Below are 26,119 nucleotides of genomic sequence, written 5' to 3' on the forward strand. Positions count from 1 at the left end.
AGACCCTTAGGTGGACCCTTATGAAGTGACACTACCCACCCTCCTTCCCCACTGCTGGCTGGTTTACTCACCCCTGTGTGCAGCAGTCAGAAGGAAGAGGGGGAAAGCGCTCATCCCTCCCTGAGAGGCCTGAATGGAGATGCATTGCTGTCCATTGGAGACAGGTTCTTACTCTAGAGCTCTGGAACTTTGCAGTTGCTTCTGTTCCAGCCCAGAATCCAGGCATGTGATTTGTCCGGATGACCACTTGGCAGCCAACTTTCTTTGTTAATACTCAGATTTGTTGTTGTTAGTTGTGAAGTCGTGTCCGACCCATCGCAACCCCATGGACAATGATCCTCCAGGCCTTCCTGTCCTCTACCATTCCCTGGAGTCCATTTAGGTTCACACCGACTGCTTCAGTGACTCCATCCAGCCACCTCATTCTCTGTCGTCCCCTTCTTCTTTTGCCCTCGACAGCTCCCAGCATTAGGCTCTTCTCCTGGGAGTCCTTCCTTCTCATGAGGTGGCCAAAGTAAAATACTCAGATATTTCAAAGCAATTCTAAATATATGTATTCCAAAATAATTGCTGCAGACTTCAACATGACTTTTGTACATTAGGATATCTAGATTATACCGGTGCTGTGATCATCCCCTCGCCCTCTTAACGTAAAACCCTTTATGGGAGTCACTTTTTTCATCCCAGCCGCTCACTTTCCCCTATCAAAAACCAAGACTGTCTCCAGTGAGTCAATATACTTAGATTTCTCTCTTCTACATGGAGATCGATCAAATGGGCAACCAAGTTAGTCTGTCCGTAGCAGTAGAAAAGACCAAGAGTCCAGTGGCACCTTAATACTAACAACTTTTGTGGCACAACAAAATCAGAGTCCAGTAGCACCTTTATGACCAACAAAGATTTATTCAACTTTATTCATTTTATTCAAATTAATTTTTTTGGCAGAGGAGGAGCTTTCTTGAGTCAATCCTTACTTCTTCAGATACAGCCAACTGGATCTGAAGAATGAACAGTGACCCACAAAAACTCTTGTCCTGCCACAAATGTGGTTAGTCTTCAAAGTGCTCCTGGAGTCTTGCTCTTTTCTACTGCTTGATGCAGAATGGGGTTTGGGTTTTTTTTTTTTTTTAAATCTTAAAAATCTGTCAACTTCTCCACCTGGTGGCTGAATCATGTACTGCTCACAAAAACAGTCTTGGAGCATCATGACAACTTTCTGTAAACTTCTGGAGATTAGCACCCACATTAAATAGATGAAACGTGTCCTTGGTTCCATGCATGGATATGCAAATAATTGACGGTACACAATAGTAAGTAATATGGCAAAGTGGCATATATATTTATTTGGTATTGTACCATGCTGCTTACGATTATAAACAGTGATGTCAAAAAGATATTAAAATGCTGGCAGTTCAGATTGCCATTTCTATGCCAAACTGAAATGTAAGCCGTGTAAGCAGTTATCACTCCCACCAACAGTAATACTGTCAACTTGGTTTATGAAGTCTAGTACGGCTGTTTGGTAAATGTTGACCCAACCCGCTCCTGTATTTTTATGTAGGCTTATTTTCATTTAAAATGAAATTGCTTTTTGATGAATTTTAAGTAGCCTTATTTAGTGCTATAGGCCAGGGGTAGTCAACCTGTGGTCCTCCAGATGTTCATGGACTACAATTCCCATGAGCCCCTGCCAGCATCTGCTGGCAGGGGCTCATGGGAATTGTAGTCCATGAACATCTGGAGGACCACAGGTTGACTACCCCTGCTATAGGCCATCTAAAATCCAGTGGTGAATTCTTCTCAGGGTGAGGCTCTCTGCTCCTTGCACACTCCACAGCTTGCTCTGACCTTCAGTCATCCACTGGCTCAGGAAATCTTGTAAGGTGCTTTGTGCCTTGAAAGCTGCTTCTTTCCTGACCAGCACATAACCACCTCGCCTCCTGAGCACTCTGGTTTCTCAGTGAGGAGCTCCTCTCTTGGTTAAACTAGATTGTGTAATTTATTATTTTGTTGCCTGTGATTGTACCCAAACTACAAATAGGCTTGTTGACTGTAAGAAGAGGCAGTTGAGCTGCAAGTCATTAAAAAAAAACAGGCCTGTCTGAGTATTGAACATCAAACGATGGCATTCCAGAAGGAATGTGCACAAAGAGCCGACTAGAGCAGTACTTGGAGAAGTACGAGGAATTTCTGTTCTGGCCCAGCTCTGTGCTGTTGACCCATCTTTTCCCAACCCCAGCAGCAATGGATATAAAGATTTCCTTCCTTGGGAATCGCATGTCCACACAATCAGGTTGGGGACACCGCAGGTCCTGTAATCCTACTTGGCCGCTTGTGCTGGAAAACCATATATGCCGTAATACGCCATATTATGGAACGCACTTCTCTATTAGAAGTATCCAGAACAAAATTTGCTGTGTGAGGCTGAATGGCTTATTGTCCTCAGGAAGATTTTAAAAAGTGCAAATCGCAGCCTTAAGGAGAGAGTGACAAAGAGGAGGAAGGGTGTGGTTAGATGTCAGTGAAATTCCCTACATCAGGCCTATCAAGCCCTGTTTGTTTTTGCAGATCTATCTCTTCTCCACTGGACAACTTTTATTTCTTGATGACTGCTTCAGCCTCTGACTTCTCTTTTGTCAGAGGCACTGCACACATTTATCTCTGGCTCAACAGTATCCCCCCCCCCTTTAAAATTATGTCTCTGACAGGTATCTACACTCCTGAACCACCTTCTGATTTCTGGTGGGCTCTGCTGTCCACTGGACTGATGTTTATCTATCACTTCAGTATTTTACAAATTCTGGGACTGGTGAGTACTGGTGAATTCATGTTAATTTTCATGTTTTTTTTTTTTAGAACAAGAATGAGTTCACTAGAAAATCTTGGACTAGTAAGATTCTTTCAAACTGGCTGTCAGAATAAAATGGGGGACAGGAAGAGCCATGTGTGTTGCCTTGAACTCCCTGAAGGAAAGTCAAAGTGGCCAAGGGGAGGGGTGGGAAGGGGAGGGGCTCCTGGTGGGCACATGCACAGCTCTGCTTCCCAACCATATTCTGCACAATCACAGCACTTCTGGGGTTTCTCGAAGCCTGAGGAATGTTTCAAGTGTTTCTCAACAGTAAAAATGTCAAGAAAGGCTGCCATAGGCTGATAAACTGGGAAGGTTTTCCAGGCAGAAATGTCAACACTAGGAGCCCCTTCATCTGCCTCACCCCCCCCTCCCGCCCCTACTTAACAGATACAAAACTGGGCAATTCTGGGAGGTGGAGTTCTCAGAGTGACAAGCTTGATGCTGCTTGGTTATTAGGGGCATTGGGCAAATAAACAGTTGCTATGAGAATTAGCCAGATATTCTCCTCCTCTGTTTCCCAGGTCACACAAGTGAACTTGAACAACATGCTGTGCCCTGCCATCTCTGATCCTTTCTACGGCCCCTGGTATAGAATCTGGGCCTCTGGCCACCAGACAATCATGACTATGATCCATGGGAAACTCATAACTATGGTCTTCTACGGTGCTCTTCCTGTCCTTAAATTCTGCATGGACTTGCTTCGACTCCCAGCCAAGAAAATGTATTGACTCTTCTCCACAGAGGAAAGTGCTTTCAGACAAGAATTGGGGTTTTGAGTTCTGTGCTGGAGAAGAGAGGGATGGGCAAAGGGTCACACATTAGTGGTCCTTCTGTTGCAAACTAATCTTCCCATCACTCCGACGGCTGTCTTCACTGCCCATTGCCAATGGCAAAACTTGTGGCCTTACCCAAGGAGAGAGTGGTATTTATTTGGTGCACAGTTTTTATCTTGAGAACAGAATCTTGGACCTTTTCTTAGCCTGAAGACTTCCAGGATTTCCTTACCTCTTGGGACCCAGTAAAGGACCTCCTTTAATATGATTATTTTTAACATTGATCCTGTGTGTGTGTGTGTGTGTAATTTTGCCAATTAAAAGTATAGGATGTAAAATGAATAGGAAAGGCATTCTGTTCTGCATTGTGGGCCCTGACTGTTTGCACAGGGCAGGCGTTGCCTTTTTTTCCTATGGCTTTATTTTGCCCACAGCCATTAGGGCAGTTGTTTTGGGCAGTTGTTTTGATTCTGGGGTGGGAAGTGTCTTTTAATCCATCAGAATAAATTAGGGAGGCCCTGCTCTGCTCAAAGCTGGTTGAAACAATGGGGAACAAGAGAGAGAAAGTTCTCTCCAAAAACGGCCTTTCTCAGCTGCTATAGATTGTGCTCCACTGTGCTCATATCCCACCAATATCTGATAGGTTAGCAATTGAACTTCTGAGCTGGAGGAAAACAAATAATTCGGAAGTCAGCTTCTAAAAAAGCAGGGACTTAAATTAGGGTGTATTTTGTTTCGGTTTAGAGCAACATTTGAATAGGAATAATTGTCATTTTAGACTGCCAGCTTGGCTCCTATCTAATTATAGCCCTCTGCAGCCTGACAACTCTCACATGTGGTGCCTACACAGCTGCATTTCCTACTCTCCTGAGGATCCACAGCACCGCTCGGCTCCTACTGGCTGAGTAGAGGGGACACAAGCTGAAGCTGGATCTCTGATGAAGGATTAAATAGGCTTATCTTCTGTGTAAGAGTTGGAAGAACAGTGAGATCTGGAGCATTCTGAAAGAGATGTTTACCTGGGTTTAGACTGTCACTGCAAGGATGTGTGATATTCCCCCCCCCCGCATACACACCCCTTAGATTGCATCTCCTTAGTTGTGAAAATGTGTAACTGCCAGAATTCCTGTGGGCAAATGGATCAGGTGGGATGTATTCTGCACCATGCAGCCAGCAATACCTCAAAACGAGAGATCTTGCCTTAAAGGTCAACATTACAGCTCATCTCACTAACAAGGGAAGATGCTGGGTGGGGTGGGGGGACATGGGGAGCTGGGACCGCTAAGGGCATTTCTGAGTATTTCAGCCCCATTAAGGAAGCTTGAATTCATTTGTAAATTGGCATCAATAGAAGTGATACCAGACCTTGTTTTTGGATTGGAGACTCCTTCTGTGAACCCTTTCAGATCTGACCTGGTGAGGAATTTTGTGGCTATTATTCTGGGAATGTTCTTTACTGCCACACACCGTGAAAATGGGACTTAGTTGCACAATGATGAACTTATATTTCACAGCCCAGTGCAATATCCATTCCTGTATATTCCATTGGTGTTTTCTCCTTTGGGGAGAGGTCTGATGGGAGACAGTAATTCCACACAGCATGTAGCCTGGTGATGAATCTTACATCTCTGTTTAATCATACATGCTGCTTTGGAAGTAAACAGGCAACAAAATGTCTAGTTAAACCGTATAGCTTTAATCCCTTGCATCTTCAGGAGTGGGGGGTGTTATGGGAGGGGGGAGCTGAGAGAAGAGTTCCTATCTACTACATAAGAATTTTCTTTCATTCAACAGGATTAGTCTAAAAGCACAAATATCTTGAATATTTTTAAACAGAGAGTATCTTGAACGCCATAAGGGCATTTATTTATTAAGGACAGGATCAAGCTGATCGTCCTGTGCTTTTTAGGAATCATCGTAACCTTCATTGCGTCCTGGAATGGCACCCTTAGCCGCTATCCATGCTGTTCAGCCCTGTGCTTCCCACAAGCTCTAAACATACCGCCTTACTTTCTCAGCCCACTTAACAAGTATGTCTTTTGGGGTGCCACAGATTCCTTACTACAGTTTTATTCACTTTTCCTGAGAGTGCCACAGATTCCTTCCTAAAGAGAGAGAGAGAGAGAGAGAGAGAGAATTTAGACCAGTCTACCTGCCCCCCCCCCTGTTTTCCCCTGAAGCAGGTCATTCAAAAGTGGCAGTTCTACTAGTCTTGAGTTGCTTAAAAATTCACTTGATATTACCAGTTGGGCAGTATCATTCACAGATCTGACTAATCTGCAGTGTTGGCATGTGAGCCACAAGTAGCCACAATTATCTACTGGGAAGTCTTCACCTGTGTCCTGGGGAGACCAGCCCACCCCCCAACCTGACAGCCTGCCATTGCTTAAGATTCCAGGATCATTGGTGGGCTATCTTCAACCTCCCCATAGATCAATGCCCTGCATTCTGTTTTTCATTCCATTCTAGAGTAGATGAATATAAAATAAACACTTGCAGCAGGCTCCTTTGTGGACAAGCAAAGTGTCCTTTTGCCAGATACAGAGTTGCCTAGAAACGGATAAAATAAAATGATAAAAATGATAATAAAACTGGCAAACTTCTTAGCACCCAGCAACGATACCTCCTGGGCTGAAGACCCCCCCCCCCCACCCAGCATGAACTCATGTAAGTTAGTATTCTACAAGTGGAGATTCCTTGCGATTTTCTCTCAGAAGCAGAGAGTCGTACCTCCCCTTAAAAAAACATAAACTGCAGGTTTTCCAATGATGGATCAAACTTTAAAATGTGTATGTTAAAACTGATCAGTTTCATGATAGAAATCCGAAGTCATGGGTACTTCTAGAAAGACAAAGGTATTTGTACAGAGTGATGCTGTTTCTGTGCTCATGTGAAAGACTACCCCACAGCTTAGCCTAAGCTTAGCCAGTTTACGAAATGCCTTCTGAAAGGTGTTCTGACCAAAGATATGCACAGGGAGGGAGGATTTCTTGTTTCTCTTGCTAGTGCCCAAAACACAGGACCGCAATGCAAAGTGTACTTGATGGGTTGGATCCTGAGCTGCACCAGGAGGTTGGAGGCACTGGCAAAGTATGTCCTTTTTCCTGCTGCCCATGGAGTCCTCTCAAACTCTACTTGGGGGAGAGGGAGGCTCCAAGGACCCTCAGGGATGGATGGGGTGGGGGCAGAGTAGGAGTTTACAGTAGAAGGTGAGAATTTGCAAAACCTGGTCTGTTCCTCCTTTGCCAAGTGCTCTTCTGTGAGTATGAAGCTACATTGTTGAATGGTACCTTGTAGACCTAACCCAATGCTGGATAGAGGCAATTTTTGGTACTAACTTTTGCTTCAAGTACCAGGCCTGGGAAAAGCATCAGGGACAGGTTATTGAATGCTACACCCCTTGCATCATGGAATTTCATGTATCTGCTTAAATCAGGGGTAGTCAAACTATACCCCTCCACATGTCCATGGACTACAATTCCAGAAAATACTGGCAGGGGCTCATGGGAATTGTAGTCCATGGACATCTGGAGGGCTGCAGTTTGACTACCCCTGGCTTAATTGAATGGCAGTGTCAGTATGCACTGACTTTATAGCAACTCCTGTGCCTGATCGTTCAGGCCAGATCTCTCACCGTGCTGTGTCCAGGGCTTTATTGCAACTTCCTAGGGCTGGGTACTGTCCAACTGGACCAATCTTTTTGCAAATGAGTGGTGGGAACAATCCATTTGTGCACATTGAAGTTTTAAAGTACCTCAGTGGAACTTTCCTCCAGTAGCCCACGTCAAGCTTTTGATATTTCTGTATATTTGATAATTCAGTGTTTTGTAAAACTTTTCCTTGGTTCCTCTTTTAGAATTGGGCCCTTGCTTATGAAGGGCTTGGTTTTATGCCTTTGTGTTCTGTGCATACTCGCTCCAGTTTTCTCTACATTTGTGGTTCCCTTGTGGGATACACTTTGCCATGTTGGGGTAAAACTTTGCTATGTTGTGCCATTTATCTTTCCTGTAACAGCTGTATTTGTGGGGGTTTGTTTCTCAAAGCAGGGGATGGAGAAGACATGCCAGAGGCAGAATCTTGCTTCTCAACAGCGCTGTGATATTGTACTGCCAAAACAGGCCAAAATGAGGGGGAAGTTCCTTGGTCCCCTGAACCCTCCAGTAGCTACCTGCTGTTTCCCAGAAGTATCCTCACATAGGTGTGCATTTCTTCTTGTTTGCAGTTTTGGCAAAAATCAGTTGCCTACCCTTTTAAATTGTATTGCTGTTTTGTTTTACATTTCTTCTCAGTATTGGTTTGTATCCGTAAATCAACCTGCCTGGCTGCTGCCTTTGTGTGATGATCCGCAATGGAGTTTTCAAGTTGGTGATTTTTACTCTTTTCTTTCAGAGCAACATGGGTGCTTTCTGACCTGCTTCCCAGTCACTTGTAGTAAATTTTGTAAAAAATACTGTTGTACTAACCTGGCTAGCAGACAACATTTTCAAGGGAATTTGGTGTATTTGGTATTTTGTTTTTTTGGTAATTCTGTTTTCAGTGTTTCATCTCTATAAATAAAGTTCTGCTCTTTGTGTACTTGTTACAGTTGTTTCAGTTATTTGAAAATGAATAAACAAGGTGCTGGCCAGGAGAATAACTTAAGCAGAGGTAGTCAAACTGCGGCCCTCCAGATGTCCATGGACTACAATTCCCATGGACTACTACCCCTGAACTTAAGTGTTCTTTACTACAGATCATAGTAGCCATCCACTTTGACAGCTAAAAGTTTAACCAAGACCGAAATTACTCTAAGCCAGGGGGTCTCCAACCTGACCCCCGACCACTTTCTGTTCGGCCCTCAACTTGGACATCAGTGTCTTGGCTAACAGAAAAGAGCCACAAAAATCACACTGACTACGTAAGCATGTGTAGCTAAACGACCATTGATTTCTCACCGAGAAGGGTCCTTCTCCCGCGAGGTCAGGAGGACATCCTGATGAGTGTTTCCCACCCCATAGCAATAATAACAAAGGAACAAATCTTCCTCTTCCCGTCTTTCCTTTTTTTTTAAATAGATGCATTTCAGAAGAGCAGTCCCTCAAATGGGTGGGTAACCAAAATGAGAATGCATCACATGTTGGAGGACTTTCTGCCCAAACGAGGCATCCTGTGCTGCGGTCAAGTCTAGCTTGTAATATTTAACAAACATCACTGGGGAAGACCAAGTGGCCACCTTGCATATATCCTCGATAGAGGCTCGCTTGACTAATGTGACACTGGCTGCCACGCTTCTCAAAGAACGGGCCGTGATGTCCTGAGAAACGGCTTTCCCAAAGGGTTTATACGCCTCAGATATTCAATTCCAAATCCCCTTAGAAATAGCAGCTGAGGACATAGGCTGTCCCGCCTTAGGCGGTGAGAGATAAACAAACTGTCACTCTTCCTAATGTCGTTAGTTCTTAGTAAAAAAAAAAACCTTTAGAGACCTCCTAACATCTAACTTATGTTAATGCTTCTCTTCAAAGGAAGTAGGGTTCGGAAGAAGGTTGGTAAATTGATTTCTTGAGAAACGTGAAAAACTAGCTTAAAGAAAGGATTGGTTCTCAGGACTTCTTTATCCCTATGAATAGGGATTCATCTTTCACAGATAAGTCTGTTTAGCCTGGAGAGGAGACGACTGAGAGAGGATCTGATAACGATCTTCAAGTATTTAAAAGGGTGCCATATAGAGGATGGAGCAGAGTTGTTCTCTCTTGCCCCAGAGGAATGGACCAGAATTATTGGGATGGAATTAATTCAGTCGCTGTGGATTATGTCTGGTCTCAACCAAATGCCTGGCTGAAGAGCTCCTTTTTGCAGGCCCTGCAGAACTGTTTAATCTCCGTCAGGGCGATGGAGCACAGAGCTCTTTTGGGGGCATAGGCGGGGAGGTGATCCCTCAGGTACACTGGGCCCTGACTGTGTATGGCCTTGAAGGTAATTACCACAACCTTTAGTCTGATCCGGAATTCAACTGGCAACCATTGCAGTTGGTGGAGAATAGGCCGGATGTGGGACCTCCATGGTGTTGCAGTGAGGATCCTGGCTGCTGCATTTTTAACCAGCTGTAGTTTCCGGATCAAGGCTAAGGGCATGCCTGCATATAGCGAGTTATAAAAGTCCAGTCTAGAGGTGACCGTCGCATGGATCACTGTGGCTAGGGGTTCCGGGGCCAGGTAGGCCGCTAGTAGCTTGGCTTGGTGGAGATGGTAGAATGCCAGCCACACTACCTTTGTGATCCAGTTTTCCATTGTGAGGGAAGTGTCCAGAATCATGCCTAGATTCCTGGAGGAGTGAGCCGTAGAGAGCTGCACACCATCCAGGGCAGGCAGACGTGCTTCCTCACATGGGCCCTTCCTACCCAGCCATAGGACCTCCGTCTTTGAAGGATTGAGCTTCAGACAACTCTGCTTGAGCCATCTCATCACCGCTTCCAGGCAGCTGGCTAATGCTTCCGGTAGAGAGTCAGGGCAGCCATCCATCAGGAGGAAGAGCTGGATGTCATCTGCATATTGATGGCAACCCAACCCAAACTTCCGTACCAGTTGTGCGAGAAGGTGCATAAAGATGTTGAATAGGATAGGAGAGAGTTGCCGGCGGTCTGATGTTTTCTCTCCTATTGCAACCCTCTGTCCACGATCCCGGAGGTAGGAGATCAGCCATTGGAGGGCTGTCCCTCGTATGTCGGCATCGATGAGGTGAGCTAGAAGCTCATGATCGACTGTGTCGAACGCTGCTGAGAGGTCTAGTAATATCAGCAGTGCCGACTTGCCTCGGTCCAACTGGCAATGGAGGTCGTCTGTCAGGGCAACTAGCGCTGTCTCTACCCCATGGCCAGGCCGGAAGCCTGACTGGGATGGGTCTAGGACCGAAACTTCTTCCAGGTATTCCGTCAGTTGGTTTGCGACTTAACAGGTTCAAAGGGTTGCATTCAGCAACCATGGTAAGTTCCAAGTAGGAAAACTAATTAAATTCGGGGTTTCAGAAATAGCTATGCCTCTCAGAAAACGCAGAATATCTGGATGTCTGGCCAATGGTATTCCGTCCTTGAGTGACAGAACTGATGACATTGCTGCAATTTGTCTACGTAAAGTCCCAGACCTAAGATTAGCCCTTACTCCATCCTGAAGAAATTCCCGGATGCTCTTTATCTTCGGAGCTAAACTATTGACCCCCCTACAAGTGCACTACTTAACAAAAGATCTCCAAGAATAATTATAAATCCTAACGCCCGTTGACTTTAAGTGCTGGAAATGTTAAAGTGGGATTTTTTTGTTGTGGCTTTGTTTTTATATTTACAGACATCTACAGTATTCAGCAATGCAAAACTTCAAGCAAATGGGGACTTTGGGGAGTAGAGGGAGGGATAATATTGTAATCAAAGATATTTTTCCTTGTTCTTTTGATATAAAAATTAAAAAAAAGATATATAAAAAAAGAATAATTATAAATCCTGGTGGTAGAGTCTCAGTAGGATGCAAGAATGGTATTAGTGACTTCTGAGCTGTAGCCCTTTCTGGTTAATGTAAGCCACTCAGTTTCCAGTCAGCCACCACCAGTCGGGTCGCGGATGCCACAGGGGCCCCTGTTGCAGCAAATCCGGAACCACCGGGAGTGGTGTGTTGACTGTCATATGAAGAATTGACGAGATCCAGGGGCATCTTGGCCATTGAGAAGCTACCAGGATCACTTCTGCGCCTAGAAAGCGCATCCGTATCAGCAGTTTTGGAGAAACTGGAATCAGAGGAACTGTGTATAAGAGACCTTGAGGCTGCGGGGATGTCAGTGCATCCGTGAGTTCTGCTTTTGGATAATAAAATCTTGACCCAAACCTGGGAACCTGATTGTTCAGATGAGAGGCGAACAAGACCAGAATTGGAACACCGAGGTGATTGCATATCAAGCGGAAAACTTAAGGGCTGAGAGCCCATTCCGCCTCCTGTACCATTTGTTGGGTCAGCCAGTCTGCATGAATGTTCAGTGTTTCCTTGATGTGCTCAGCCCTTAGTGAGAGAAGATTCCTCTCTGCCCACTATAGAATTTTAAGAGCCTGAGTAAAGATTGCTCGAACATGAGCCTCCCGGGTGATTTATATACGACTTGGTCGCAATGTTGTCAGTTTGGATTATGACATGAGATCCCAAGATCACCACCTTGAAAGCCTGTAAGGCTAGGAAAACTGCCCTCAGTTCTACTCGATTAATAGGTAGATGCAACTCTACCTCAGACCATGTTCCCTTTGCCAATTGTGAACCTAGCTGTGCTCCCCAACCAGAGAGACTGGCATCTGTGAAGATCTCATTGGAAGACAAGGTCATGAAGAACTTCCCCGTGATCAGGTTGGACTTTACAGTACACCACCGAAGGCTGAGTTTTACTTGTGGAGGAACAATTAGTGGTCTTACTGACTTTTGAGATATCTGGTCCTGAAATGGAGTCAGAAATAGTTGTAGTGTTCGAACATGGACTGCAGTGCTTCCGCGTTGGAGACCAAGAGCCCTAGAAGACTTGCTAACTGCATCAGAAGTGAGCGCCTTGCTTTTATTACTGTGAAAGCTAGTGAAATTGTCTTGTCCATCTTCTTCTGTAGTAAAAAAAATGTCCATGACCACCCCAAGGTGCTCCAATCGTTGGGGAGGAACTAGGGAGCTTTTGGCCTGTTGACCAGGAACCCAAAGGATTCTAATGTAAAGATAACTTTCTGGGTTGCTGATGATGCCTGGTGAAAAGACTGTGCTCTGAGAAGCAGGTCGTCCCTCCCTGTGTAGAAGTACGATCACATTCACCAGAACCTTCGAAAAACTCGGGGTCCAGTGGACAGAACAAAGGGGAATGCCTGAAATTGGAAATGTTGATCGTCCGCCACAAAAAACACAGGAAGCGTCTGTGAGTAGGAAACATTAAGATATGTAGATAGGCCTCCTGGAGATCCAGGGAGGTCAGGTATTCGTTTTGTTGTAATGTTCCGCAGTGGACTTTAAAGTCTCCATCTGGAATCGTTTCAGAAGGATGAACCTGTTTAAAAACTGGAGGTCCATCATGGCCCTCCAGTCCCCGTTCTGTTTTGATACAGTGAAAAACAAGGAGTAAACTCCCGTGTCTTGCATGGGCTCTGGTACTGGTTCTACAGCTCTGATTTTTAGTAAATGTTCCAGAGCCAACGACATTCTCATTTTTTTTTGAGGTGGTGGAAACCTGTCTTGTGGTATGGATCTGAATTCCATCTTGTACCCCTCTGTGGCGACCTCCCGTGCCCCTCTGTGGCGACCTCCCGATATGTGGGTTGTTGCAAGCTTCCGGAAGGCAGCCAGCCGGCCCTGTACCTGTAAGACCAAGTCATGCCTTAGGGGATTTGTTTCCGCCCCCCTCTTTACGGTCAGATCTGTTTTGGTGGTTACATTGGAATTATTGAAGTAACCACCTCTGCATGACCCTTGTCTAAATTGGCCCCATGATCCCCTCTTTCCTTCCGATCTGAATCTGGAGGCAGATTGTTCTGATCAGAAGGCCGGTAGAAAGGGTTTTCCATCCCTGCGGATATGTCTGGGCATGGCCTTCTTCTTATTCCTCGTCTCCACAAGGACCTTATCCAGGGACTCTCCAAACAACTTTCCCCCCTGAAAAGGATAGGCTGTGACTATAGTTTTTGAGCGTGTGTCTGCTTGCCAAGCCCGGAGACATGAGACGCTGGGCAACATTGGTAGAAGCCATGGCCCTAGCAGCAAATACCACATTATCCAAAGAAGCATCAGCAGTATACGCTGAAGCCTTTAGAATTCTGTTGGTATCCTGAATAAACCTAGTCTCCGTGTCTGGGATAACTGTTAGACGTTTTCTACACCATGCAACTGCGGCCCTAGAGACCACAGCCACTGGATTGGAAGCTCTGATGCCCATAGCTATGGCCTCGTGAGCCTTGCGCAAAGCCGCATCCAATTTTCTATCAAGGATTTCCTTCAAGTTTCCCTTCCTGTCTTCAGACACCAAACCTGAAGATTGAAGGGCTGCCACAGGCCCATTGACAGCGGGTACTTGAAGCATAAAGACTGCGTAATCTGGAAGGGAATACATTCTTCTGATAAAAGGAATTGTTTAGACATAAGTGGTTTCTCCCATTCCGCCCTGATTTTATGTTCAAAATTTTCTGGTATTGGGAAGTTAGTTTGATCACATTCAGCTTTTGGGGAAAGGTCTCCACTGCCTTTAGGACCATAGTATTTGCAAGTGTTCTTGGGCATGGTTTCTTCTGATTGTTGGGGGTTTAGGATAGCAACAGACCTTGCTAATAAGAACTGAAAATCATCCAGGCTGAACAAGCATTCAGTTTGTTTAAGTACCTGGATAGGTTCCACCTGTTCTTCACCAGAAATATATTCCCTCTCCTCCCAGACCTTAGATCTAGATTCCACATCTGAGAAATCAGAATGGGGGGGGGTGCAGTGGTGCTGCTTTTGAGCAGCTTTAGTTGGCCACCAGGGCCTCTCCCCCCCCCCCCCATAGTTGCTGTCTCTATCCTCTACATGAGATCTGGAAGGGGAAGGGAAGCAGGCATAATGGGTCCTGTGGGAGGGTGAGGGTTGAGGAATCGGTCTGTTTCCCCCCAGGAGGTTCAATAGTTGCCACCTCCGTCGTGGCTTCAGACTGACCCTTGGGAATCGTTAAACTCAGTCTCCTCAGCCGAGGAGGGGAAGCCACCATCCGGAGTTCTTTGCCGCCACTGTGCCACAGCCGCGAGGCGTCTTAAAAAGGCCACCGCAGCCTGAAGAAAAAAGGTGGGAAAGCGGCCGTTGAACGATGGGGAAGTGGGAACTGTGGAGAAAAAACGCTGGGCACTGAAAGCCTAGTGCCTCTGCCTCCCAGCTGTGAGACGTCTATCGCCCCCGCGAATAGAACAGCCCCCAGGTGCTCCCGAAGAGAGCGCCGCACCGCCACGTCTGAATAAACTCGTTGCCCCCAATGGTCATCAGGCGTTTCCGCTGAGGGTCCTGTCCGATCCACACACAAATCACGCGGCACTGCCGCACTAGAGACCCAGCGGAGAGACGCCTGCTGTCCCTCACCTGTCAATGACCAGCTAGCCTGGGACTGATGAAATAGGCTTCCTAACTACTCTTTTAGAACTGCTGTAGCCAGAGAGATCAGATCTCACTGTGCTCCCTCACGAGGCAGGAGAAAGACTGAACCAAGGGGGCGTTTCCCACAGGGGACAGGAAGTGCGCAACTTGAGCTGCCTCCCTCGAAGAGGGGTGGGAAACACCCACCAGGATGTCCTTCTGACCTCTGGGAGAATAAAAGGATTCCACAGTAAAATATTGTTCCAAAATGTATTGTATTAAAGTTAACATTTTTTCATTTACCTTTAAATGTTTACTTTTGATCTGAATAAGTAGGTTAATAATTTTATTACATTTTTGTTTGAGATTTGGCCCTCTTTAGGCACTAATGCAGCCCCCATATGCCAAAAGGTTGGGGACCCCTGTTGTAAGCCATCTTGAGACTTTCAACATGGTCACTGGCTGTTTTTCCCTTTTAACAGTAATACTGCAAGCTGCTGTTCAAATTCCAAATATGTTTTAAGTGTCAGGGAAGGGAGTTGCATGGGAATCTAAAGTTTCCTCTTCTAAAATAAATTGTTGGAGTGTTGGGACAACTGTCTATTGACCTCAAGGCTGAACTAACTAGCATGCTACCGACTGGTCTGGGTGAGCACAACTCCATTGGCACTACTCAAGTCCTGGGCACCACACAGCTCCAGGGTCACTTCCCACCCGTATTTGGCTCCATAACTAACTTTTCCAAGGCATAATTATCAGCAATCACTTATAACTTCGCCTTTCCCTAGTCAGTACAAAGTTAGTTGAAATCGCCCACAGCTTTTCTTTTAGTTGCTCTTCCTGTGTCAACAGCATAGACAGGTATTGAATTACCTTTCAGATTGGCATCTCTGCCTTTCGCTATCTTGTGAAGAAGCGGATTCCTGTTTTCTATCTAGATTACTGAACACTGGGCTTCCATAAAGCTGCTCTGGAGCCTCCTTGATGCTAAGGACTAGTAATCTGGTTTCATTTTGGGTCAGTTGCAGCATGTTTCTTTTGTATAGGACCAATCTGTCTCAAATCTGTTTCCTGGTGACTCCTAAATACAAACCTTCCCAGCATCAGGGTTTCATCCAGTTATGCCAATAAAGGTGTCTTGAGTGCGGCAGCTACTTTGGAGATCCTGGACTATTAATCTCCAGCAATAAATGTTGATTGTCTCTCCGACTCAAAATGGCCCCTATTGCTTTTGCCAGCATGCAGCCTTGGGATGTTGCTGGCAGGTAGTGTCCTTAAGCTCTGCTCTACTGGGAAGTCACTTCAGTCGGGGACCCACTGCAGCTCCGGCTCATACAGTCCAGTCTTCATTTCAACACCATTGCAGATTGCTGTCACTTATTTTTGGATTTTGTCAGATCTTGAATGCTAATGAATGTCAGCCATGGCTAGTATTTGGATGGGAGACCCAACAAGGAATAGAATCATAGAATCCCAGAGTTTGGAAGGGCCATAGGCCATCTAGTCCAACTTCCTTCTCGGTTCAGGATCAGCCTCAAGCATCGAGGATAAGACCGCCAGTGTGGGGGAGCTCTCCCTACCTCCTTAGGAAGCCAATTCCACTGCTGAGCTACTCTGTGAAAAAAATTTTTTCTCTGATATCTAATCAATATCATTCTCCAAGTAGTTTAAAACCATTACTGCAGGTCCTATCTACTGCCAACAGGAAGCATTCCCTGCCCTCCTCCAAGTGACCTTCCAGTTACTTCAAGAGAACCATCCCCTCTCCTTTCAACCTCCCCTTTTCCAGGCTGAACCTTTACAAGTCCCTCAATTTTGTCTACATCCTTTTTGAGGTGAGGCCTCCAGAGCTGCATGTAGGACTCCAAGGGGGGTCTGACCAATGTGGTATACAGTGGGATTAGGACATATCATGATTATGAAGGGAAGCAATAGCTTTGAAAAGAATGAACAGTCAGTTCATTCTCACTGCAACATACCAGGCCAAACACTTAAGGAGAATCATTTTGAAGGGAAGCAATAGCCAAACACCTCTGAGTGTCCCTTGCCTTGAAAATCCCAACAGGGTCACCATAGGTCAACTGTGACTTGATGATAAACAACCAAAAAATCCCTTGAGAAACAGCCTCTTGGAATCAGGCCTGTAACTGGAAGAGGTGTGTATAGCTGCTGTGGGCACCTGACACCACTGGGGAGATGAACACCACACTCCTTGCCATGTCCTCTTCTACCACCCCTGCTCACAGTAGGGTCCCCCCCCTTAATGGCGTTTAGTATGGATTTGTTAATTCCCCCATTCCCTGTCAGCTGGTAGTGACATGTGTTTCTCAGAGGCCAGATCTACCGCACCAAAAGCACACCATGTAGAGAATTGGTTCATAAAAGACCATGAAGGAACCATCTTACATCTTGAGTGGTGTTCTAGGTGCCTGCACAGGTGCTGGATGTGAAGTGCCGGAAAGGGCCCAATCTAACCTCTTGGCACCAGCAGTTTATACCGTTGAACCTATTTCAACAAAACCTTTTGACTTGCAGTTCTAAGTCATACGCTGCAACTTTGAAATGGCTCGTCTTCCTAAATAAATCCTGGTGATGGAAGCAATCTCTATGTAACTCTGTTCTTCTTGGGGTCGGCTAAACAGTCAGTTCATTCTCACTGCAACATACCAGGCCAAACACTTAAGGAAAACCATTCAGTACAAGCATCTGTGATTCTTTTTCCTTATTTTTATTGGGTAAATGAGTTAAAAGGTAATGACAATAGTGTTAAAACTACTACAATATCTTTCCACATCCATATCTCACAGACCCACAAATTACCTTCTAGATTTTTTTTTTTGCTTTTTCCTCATTTTTACCTTTTTAAGCCATAAGTATAAAATGCCCATTTTTATCAACAGTTTCTTCACACTAATACCAAATAAACATGGAAGGAAGAAGGATCTAGTTTTAGTGGGGGCGGGGTTGTGGTAATCTGTGTTAAAATTGTAATCAATAGTCAAGTTACTAAAGAAAGGGGAAAAATAAGGGCCTCAAAAATACACCAGGTAGCCTGAGGCCCAGTTCTGCATCACCTTTGCATTTTAAGATAACTCATTATGCTGGTGAACCCTTTTTTTTTTTTTGTAACATATAAAACACTAAAATAACTTAGAAACTAGATCCCAATCTTTTTGAAAAGAATCAACTTGGATATACAAAAACAGTCATAAGTTGTTATAAAAGTTTGTTTTTCTCAGTGCATTTCATGTACCAGCACAGTTACTGGATCCAGAGCAAAGGAAGTTTTTTTTTTTCTTTTTCTTTTCTGAAACAGTAATAAAAAACAAGGAAAACATACCTTTGTATATAAAGAATCATTGCTGGTCTTAATAAATGTAACCAGAAACCCTTTTAAAATCTGAGAGGCACACTTTGGGCTTCTATATTATTTTATTTAAACATAAAAGTCACCAGTTTTTATTTCAATGGAGGAGTTTGCATCAGCTCCTCAAACTTAATTCAATTAACATCACTAGCAAAAAATCAGTTAGAAACTGTACAAAAATAAAAAAGTTAACCCATTTCATCCTGCAGAGACTTTGGAAGGATTGGAAGGCAGGCATGTTCAGGAGCAGCATATGAGCTTGGCTGGAGGCTTCTTTGGTTCTATCCAACACACAAGAGATGCAGTCTACTCCAGACAACAGTTTCTATACTCCACACAGTTAAAGACGAGTAAAGAGGGTGAGATACAAACGCCAGGGTGTGCTGGGGCCCGGCCAACCGCTCCCCACCAACACTGTGGGTGCAGGGGCCCTCCACCCTAACGCAGACCCATAAGAAGGTGGTGCAAACGCAACGCACAGCACTGCGTGGAACTCCAGCGACTGGGAGGCAAGGCAGACACGCCCTCCTTCTGCTCGACCGGAGAGACTTGTTCTGCCACTGGCCTTGCCACATGGTAGCAGAAAACAAACTTTAAAGCTAGAACTGAAGCGCCTTTTGGAATGAAATAAGGCAAAAACTGATCCGTGCTTGTCCAAAGAGGAAACGATCAAGAGGAGGAAGATGTCCCAAAATTTAAATTTGCCTACTTAATGAACGCAAATGGCAAAAAATATACGTATACTTTTCAAAACCTCATTTCTTGACTTGGATAAAAACAAACTTGTCATGTCGCGGTGTACAAAGAAGCTGACAAATTACATAAGAAACACAATCCTTTCAGTGTTGATGGCACGTCCGTACTGAGAGGTAGGTGCCAGGAAAAACACATCACTGAGAAACTGATTCATCTATATATGTTAAAAAAAAAAACCCTTCAGACCTCTGAAGCTTCTGTCCAAAGCTCCTGTCTCATAACGTAGCAATAAGAACTCTTTATAAATGAACATGCATAGCAGATTCAGAAGGGTCTGGAGGGTTTTCATATTGTTTTAAAGCACACCTTTCCAGTTTGTACCCCCTTTGAACCACTGTGTCCCCCCCCCAAGCAACAGCTACTAAGAGATAGACAAAAATGCATTGTGCATTATGCTGTATACAAAAAGGAGACAAAATTATCCTTTTTACCCCTCCCCCAAGCCACGATGGGAAGTATTGCTGACCTCATCCTTCAAACCCTGCAGGATATTCTATTTAATCAGTATATCATTATTACACTGGTAAGAAATTCTGAATAACATCTGCATATATTGAGGAATTTTTAAAAAAATCTGATATGATTTTGGAGTCCGCATGACCAGTCACGTGACCTGCTCAAGGTTGATTAGCACCTTTAAATACACATATATTTATTTTTTATATATATATATATATATATATAATAGATCTTTTTTTAAAAAAAATTCTATCAATGAGCTCACCCAGAAGCACAGCTGTAATGAGATAATGGAGAACACCAGATTGGGTGGCCATGGCTGACTCCCCCCACTCCCCCCCCCAAAATGTTTGCAGCAGAGAGTTCGTTTTTCAGCTTGTGCTCAAGTTCCCCCTTTAAGGGCAAAAATGAAAAGTTGCCATCAGGTAGTCACTGGTTGACAGCTTTTGCTTCAAGGCGAATCCACTTTCCAACCTTCCAAGTGGAAACACAACATACTGAGCAGCTTCCATAGAAGCTATGGCCGGTACTTTCACCACCCCCCCCAAGCCCCCTCCCCCCCCCGCCTCCACATCTACCAGACATTTGTTGACTACTTATATTTTCAGGCCTTCTGTTCATTTAAGATTAAGGCATCAAAACAGAAAGTTAATATTTGGACATCTAAATGCTGTGGATGAAGGAAATGACAATGATTCCTGTGAGAATCAGCTCTGCCTGCCTGCCTGCCTGCCTGCCTGCCTGCACAAGCAATAAGTGTACATCCAGTTACCCCTTGAAAGAGAAAAGTTGTGGCGGATTCTTAAATAACTGCTTGCTATTTATTAGGCAGTATGGTCCGGTGTGTTTATTCACTTATGCACCACACCACTTGCAAGAAATATTCCGGGACATCTGCCAAACACGGTTGGCTCTTCCAAAGCGAAGGAGGTCTTTTAATCAAAGGACAAGATTTAGTATCTTCTTGCAGGTGCACTTCACTACCATCTGAAGCAACAGGATTTTGGTAAGCCCAGGAAAGATGGAGAGTCCCAGTGGCATGAATGCCCCTCACTCTCCTAGGCGTACTTATCAGAGCAGTTCAGAGAATCTGATCAGGACAATACCTCACAGCAAAGCTTCTATGTAGCTCAGAAGCCAGCTCATTTCGAGGTATTGACCCTTCCGCTCAGTAACTATTTCTATGTAACAGACAAACCAGAAAGCCAAAAACATTACTACTACCACTATTTCATAAAACAGCAAATTAATTCAACTGGACTAAATGTTATGCAATCAAAAAATAGGCAAAAAGCTGCTTAATGCTATCCTAAAAAAAAAAAAAAAGCCCCATTTTCCCATCAATTCTCAGCAGAGAGTCCTAGAGATGGGTGTAGATTCCTTCTGTTGTTGCTGCCATGCAGATTTTCCTATTTTTCTTTTTAAAGGAAACATGCATCTTAATCAAAGGCACGAATACCAAAATCCACTGACCTCATCACCTAACAGTTGCTACAAGCCACTCTGGCTGTGAAAGCAATTCCTCAGAAGCCCCAGAAAGGCACTGGAGCTTGAAGCAAATCCCCGTTGGTGCAAGTGAGTCAAACCCTGGTCACACACAAGCCCCCTGGTGGAAAAGAGAGCAGTGCAAAACGGCAGGGGATGGACTGTTCCCTCCAGCTGTCGTCTGATACAGAGAAGGAGACGTTACACTCTTCAGTCCTGTGGGATGTGAAAAGGATGCTCCTTCCCTTCCCAGATCAGGCACTTGGGGGGAAGTTTTAGATCCACTAATTCTATGGGAAACATCCTGCCAAAGTCAGTGGAATAGGGATTCCGACCTTGGTCTGCATTGAATTCTTTCTATGATCAGTTTCTCAGGCCAAATAATCATAGCTTCTTCATAATCAACAACATTTACCTAACACTGTCCCTCCTGTGCCTAGCAGGACAGGACCTAAGGCTCAAGCATCGACCTACATGAAACAAAACGACTTTTCACTTGTTTTATGGGACTACTAAGGAACTGCCTGGCTAGTCCTCCTCAGACCTCCTTCAAGTCTGGTTTCTTTTCTAAATTTGATATGTTTTATTTTAGGAAAAGCTTTTCGTGCTTTGTTCAGTACTCTAGTCCCTTCTTTCCTTTCATCCACAGTCTCACAGAAAACCTTGATTGATATAATTCAATGTTAATGAAGTAGAAATTTAAAAATGTTATTTTTTTAAAAATCCCAAGAGTTCTATGTGCTGCAAATTAATTAAAATTAAAAAAACCCACATTGACTCAATAATTAAAACCAGAAATGAAGGGCTCTTTGTAATGATGTAGTGTTTTCACCCGTTGTCATGATGAACTTAACCAACCATGGAGAAGCGTCGTCATGGCAACGGAAACTATCATCATAAAATGGTACAGTAATACAGATAGCTAGACCAAGAGGGGGCGGGATCTCCTGGGAAGAGGTCTACTGAGAGGTCCAGGGACTGGTCATGCGGCCCACTGTCAGGAATAATGGTTGTACGGTGGAAGAGGGTGCCCGATGCCGTTCTGGAAGTGATGATGCTGGCGGTGGGCAAGGTATTCCGTGTAGCTCATGGTCATCTTCTCACTGCGGTACCTAAAAGGAACACAAGAGGGACAGGTTCAAAGAAAAGGAGCAACACTTTGAATTGATAAATTGAAGGACTGCAATCTGGATTTTCAGATAGTTAGGTGGATAGGGAATTGGTTAGAGAACCGCACTCAAAGAGTTGTTGTCAACAGTGTTTCATCAGACTGGAGAGAGGTGAGGAGCAGGGTACATCAGGGCTCGGTGCTCGGCCCAGTACCTTTTAACATATTTATTAATGATCCAGATCAGTGGTCCCCAACCACCGGACCACGAAGGCCCTGGCACCGGGCCGCGGCTCCCTCTCTCCGCCCCCCCCGCAGTAAAAAACTTCCCAGGCCGCAAGCTTGCAGCCCGGGAAGCTTCTTACTGCGGGAGGTCGGGGAGAGGGAAGCAGGGCCAGGCCGCGCATGTGCATATGCGCCATGCGCGGCCGAAATCGTACACTCGCAGCACTTTCGCGCATGCATGGCCGGGCAGTTGCCTTGCCGGTCCCCAGCCTCAAGAAGGTTGGGGACCACTGATCTAGATGAGGGGGTGGAAGGACTACTCATCAAGTTTGCAGATGACACCAAATTGGGAGGACTCGCAAATACTCCAGAAGATAGAGACAGAGTTCAACGAGATCTGAACACAATGGAAAAATGGGCAAATGAGAGCAAGATACAATTTAATAAAGGTAAGTTTAAAGTTCTGCATCTGGTTCAGAAAAATGAAAAGCATGCCCACTGGATGGGGGATATGCTTCTAGGCAACACTGTGTGTGAATGAGACCTTGGGGTACATTTGATTTGTAAGCTAAACATGAGCAGGCAGTGTGAAGCAGCGGTAAAAAAGGCAAATGCTATTTTGGGCTGTATCAACAGGGGCATCACATCAAAATCACAAGATGTCATAGTCCCATTGTATACGGCACTGGTCAGACCACACCTGGAGTACTGTGTGCAGTTCTGGAGGCCTCACTTCAAGAAGGACGTAGATAAAATTGAAAGGGTACAGAGGAGAGCGACGAAGATGATCTGGGGCCAAGGGACCAAGCCCTATGAAGATAGGTTGAGGGACTTGGGAATGTTGAGCCTGGAGAAAAGAAGGTTGAGAGGGGACATGATAGCCCTCTTTAAGTATTTGAAAGGTTGTCACTTGGATGAGGGCAGGATGCTGTTTCCGTTGGCTGCAGAGTAGAAGACACGCAGTAATGGGTTTAAACTACAAGTACAACGATATAGGCTAGATATCAGGAAAAAAATTTCACAGTCAGAGTAGTTCAGCAGTGGAACAGGCTGCCTAAGGAGGTAGTGAGCTCCCCTTCACCGGCAGTCTTCAAGCAAAGGTTGGATACATACTTTTCTTGGATGCTTTAGGATGCTTTGGGCTGATCCTGCGTTGAGCAGGGGATTGGTCTAGATGGCCTGTATGGCCCCTTCCAACTCTATGATTCTATGATTCTATCTCTAAAAGCAACAGCTTAGGATGCCTCCCATTAAGGCATTGAGACTGAATCATTTTTAGCGAGGAGAACTGTCTCCCCCCCCCGGCCGCAGCCTTCTTCTACAGCACATGGCTTATTTGTTTTTAACCCAATAACATTTTAAAGTCATCAACAACCTGGAAGCGCAGTTCTTGGAACTATCCTTGAAAGGGACTCTGCTGCGGACCTGCTTTGGTGTTTCTTGGCAAATGTTGGGGTTCGACACTAAATGCTTTTGTGAGGAAAGGCCAGCGGAGGGCACTGTGGGGTAATTCTGCATCACATTTGATCCACTGATTCACAGACCGAAGAGGGAGTGATTACCGCACACCAGTGATTGCCAAACTTTTTCGGCCTGCCACCCTGTTAGCTCCCAGGCTACCCCAAACACATAGGAACACACATTTTTTCTAGTGTCAGGTCTACTGCAAACTGAAAGGCCACTATACTGCCTATACTGCATTTTTAGTTATTGTGCAGCAGCCCTATTTTAGTCTGCAAAAAAAAAAAAAATACACAAGTTCTTTGTAGAAGTCATATGTAAAGTCCCCTGGGTCCTCCTTGGGGAGGAAGACAAGACGGGCAAAGAGAGAGAGGGAGAAGTGAGCAATGGACAATCCCATGGCCACAAGGCGGCTTTTTCAGCCTCCCAAAGATGCAGACTTTTGGGGAAGGGTTGCCAACTGTGGGCTAAGAAATTTCTGGAGATCTGGAGTGGAGCCTGGGAAAGACGGAGCCTGAGGGGGGTGGGGGTGGGGGAAGGAGCTCTGCAAGAAGGTGACCCCACCAGTCCACCTTCCAAGGCCGTAGTTTCCTTCATGAAGCTAAGCAGGGTTGGCCTGGTCCGCACTGGGACGAGGCCACTGAGGAAGTCCAGGAGGTCACCCCTACCCAGGGCTTTGAAGGTCAAGACCAGCACCTTGAATGTGCCCAGGAACAAACTAGAAGCCAGTGTAGTTGGGTGATATATGCTCCCCATGACCCACTTCAGTCAGCATCCTAGCTGCAGGATTTTGTGCCAAAGGAAGTTCGCAAATACTTCTCAAGAGCAGTCCAACACGAAGTTCACTGCAATAATCTGGCACCCCAGTGGCCACATCTTTTCTGTTTAGGAAAGGCTCCAGCTGGCTAACCACTCAGCTGCCCCCTGATTCTCCCCAAGACTATAAATGGATTTCTTTGAGAAAATAAAGGTAGCTCCTCCCCACCCCCCATTCCAGAACATAGCCCCCCTTCATCCAAACAAGGTTCTCCTTAACTTGAAGGCCATCTTAATATTAAAAACCTATCAGTTAAGCAAACCCTTTTGTCTGATTAATCTGCTAATAAAGTCAATTGAAGTCTGCATCCCTTACCTCAGTCACAAACTAGCCCTGGAATAAACAGAACTTCCAACTTTTGCTTAGTAGAAGTGCACACAGTGAAAGCCATCTTTAAGAATTCTGCAAAAATCCCTCAAGAAAATAACGCGTTTGCAGTATATGCAAGCACCCTGAAGGCACAATTGTTAACCAATCTCTGTCAAAATCTGTATTCACAAGCTTTTGCCATGACCAGTTAGTTCCATAATGTGTGTTCATATTTGCCTGGGCTGATGGAGGGGGGGCGGCATTCAGGAGATGGTGTCTGCCACCTCTGCCACTCCACTGGGAGGGTGTATTTGGGTACAGGTTATCTCTGGGAACTTGGAGCCAAGGATGCCTGGCAGTGTCTGGTGCCAAGTTTCATTTCGCCATAAGAAGTAATGGGAGGGGTTGTCAGTTGGAGTTTTCATGCCTGAAGTTGGGACTGGAGGGAGTAAAGGGGTGATGTAGATATAGAGGAGCTTGTTCAGAGATGTCTTAGTCTTAGCAAGAAATTAGAGAAATTTTCTTCAACAAATTCTGCTTAATGGGAATATCAACTGAAAGCTCACACTCTCTTTTGCTCAAAAGCCCCATTCCAAATTCACAGGCCAAACTGGGATACAGAAACATAAACCTTGTGCTGCGCTCTTAAAATAATTTAAAAAGCCACCATCTATGCTACTTCCTCTAAGGCATGTTTTTCTTCTATTCTGACACAGCGAAAACACTCTCTGCATCACAGCAGTGGTTCTCAGCCTTCGTAATGCCGTGACCCTTTAATACAGTTCCTCATATTGGGGTGACCCTCAACCATAAAATTATGCAAGGGTTCTTTCTCAGAAATTAAGCCCAAACTGACCCATGGCGTGAAGATCCATTGTTCATGATTGTATATAAATTGTTTCCCCCCCCCCCGGGGTTTCTCAGTTCAGTTCTGCCTCTTGTCCTGCCAAGCTGTGCCGCTGCCTAGAGCGCCTGGTGGCAGACTGCGCCGCGCTGGAGGCACAGCTGGGGCAGCTGGCGGCAGAGTGCGGGCACCTGCAGGAGGAGCAGCAACAGTGGCAGTGCCCTCCCCCCCAGCCAAGCAGCTCGCCCTGCTGAGACCCCTATGAAAGAGTCATTCGTCCCCCAGGTAGAGAACCGCTGGCATCAACCACTGGACCCTCAAACATTGCTCTGACATGAAGGTACAGGAAATGGTGAGCAGCCCGCTGCTTAACATCTAAAGGGCTCTCCAAGGCTGCTGCTTAACACAAGAGGCAAGGTGTCACAGAACTGAACCCAAAGAGAAACAGACATATTTAGCTCTGCTAGGCTTCTTTCCTTCAAGATTCTTGGAACAGCATCAAGGGACCATTCAGTCAACTCAGGTAGCTTTGCTCATGGAAAGAATGCTGAAAGCCAGGCAGTGTACATTTGTTCCAATTAAAAACGTCACT

General features: G+C 45.3%; 2 protein-coding genes across 8 annotated transcripts in view; one reads left to right on the forward strand and one right to left on the reverse strand.

Annotated features, from left to right (window-relative positions):
* Nucleotides 1-26,119, forward strand: part of TMEM164 (transmembrane protein 164) — a 79,386-nt gene that overhangs the window by 36,634 nt on the left and 16,633 nt on the right. For 2 of the 4 annotated variants that reach the window (XM_077309209.1, XM_077309208.1), the window contains exons 6-7: nt 2,709-2,809; nt 3,373-8,199. In XM_077309209.1, the coding sequence (XP_077165324.1) occupies nt 2,709-2,809; nt 3,373-3,579 (308 nt within the window). In that variant the 3' untranslated portion in view covers nt 3,580-8,199. Of the gene's footprint in view, nt 1-2,708; nt 2,810-3,372; nt 8,200-26,119 lie in introns of those variants that run through there. The other 2 variants (XM_077309210.1, XM_077309211.1) reach the window with 1 other exon arrangement.
* AMMECR1 (AMMECR nuclear protein 1) overlaps nt 17,404-26,119 on the reverse strand; it is a 126,321-nt gene continuing 117,605 nt past the window's right edge. For 3 of the 4 annotated variants that reach the window (XM_077309207.1, XM_077309206.1, XM_077309205.1), the window contains one exon: nt 17,404-21,875. In XM_077309207.1, the coding sequence (XP_077165322.1) occupies nt 21,761-21,875 (115 nt within the window). In that variant the 3' untranslated portion in view covers nt 17,404-21,760. The remainder of the gene's footprint in view (nt 21,876-26,119) is intronic. The other variant, XR_013226403.1, reaches the window with a different exon arrangement.

The sequence above is a fragment of the Paroedura picta genome, chromosome 13 (assembly GCF_049243985.1).
Source record: "Paroedura picta isolate Pp20150507F chromosome 13, Ppicta_v3.0, whole genome shotgun sequence".
In the NCBI taxonomy this organism is placed as follows: Eukaryota; Metazoa; Chordata; class Lepidosauria; order Squamata; family Gekkonidae; genus Paroedura; species Paroedura picta.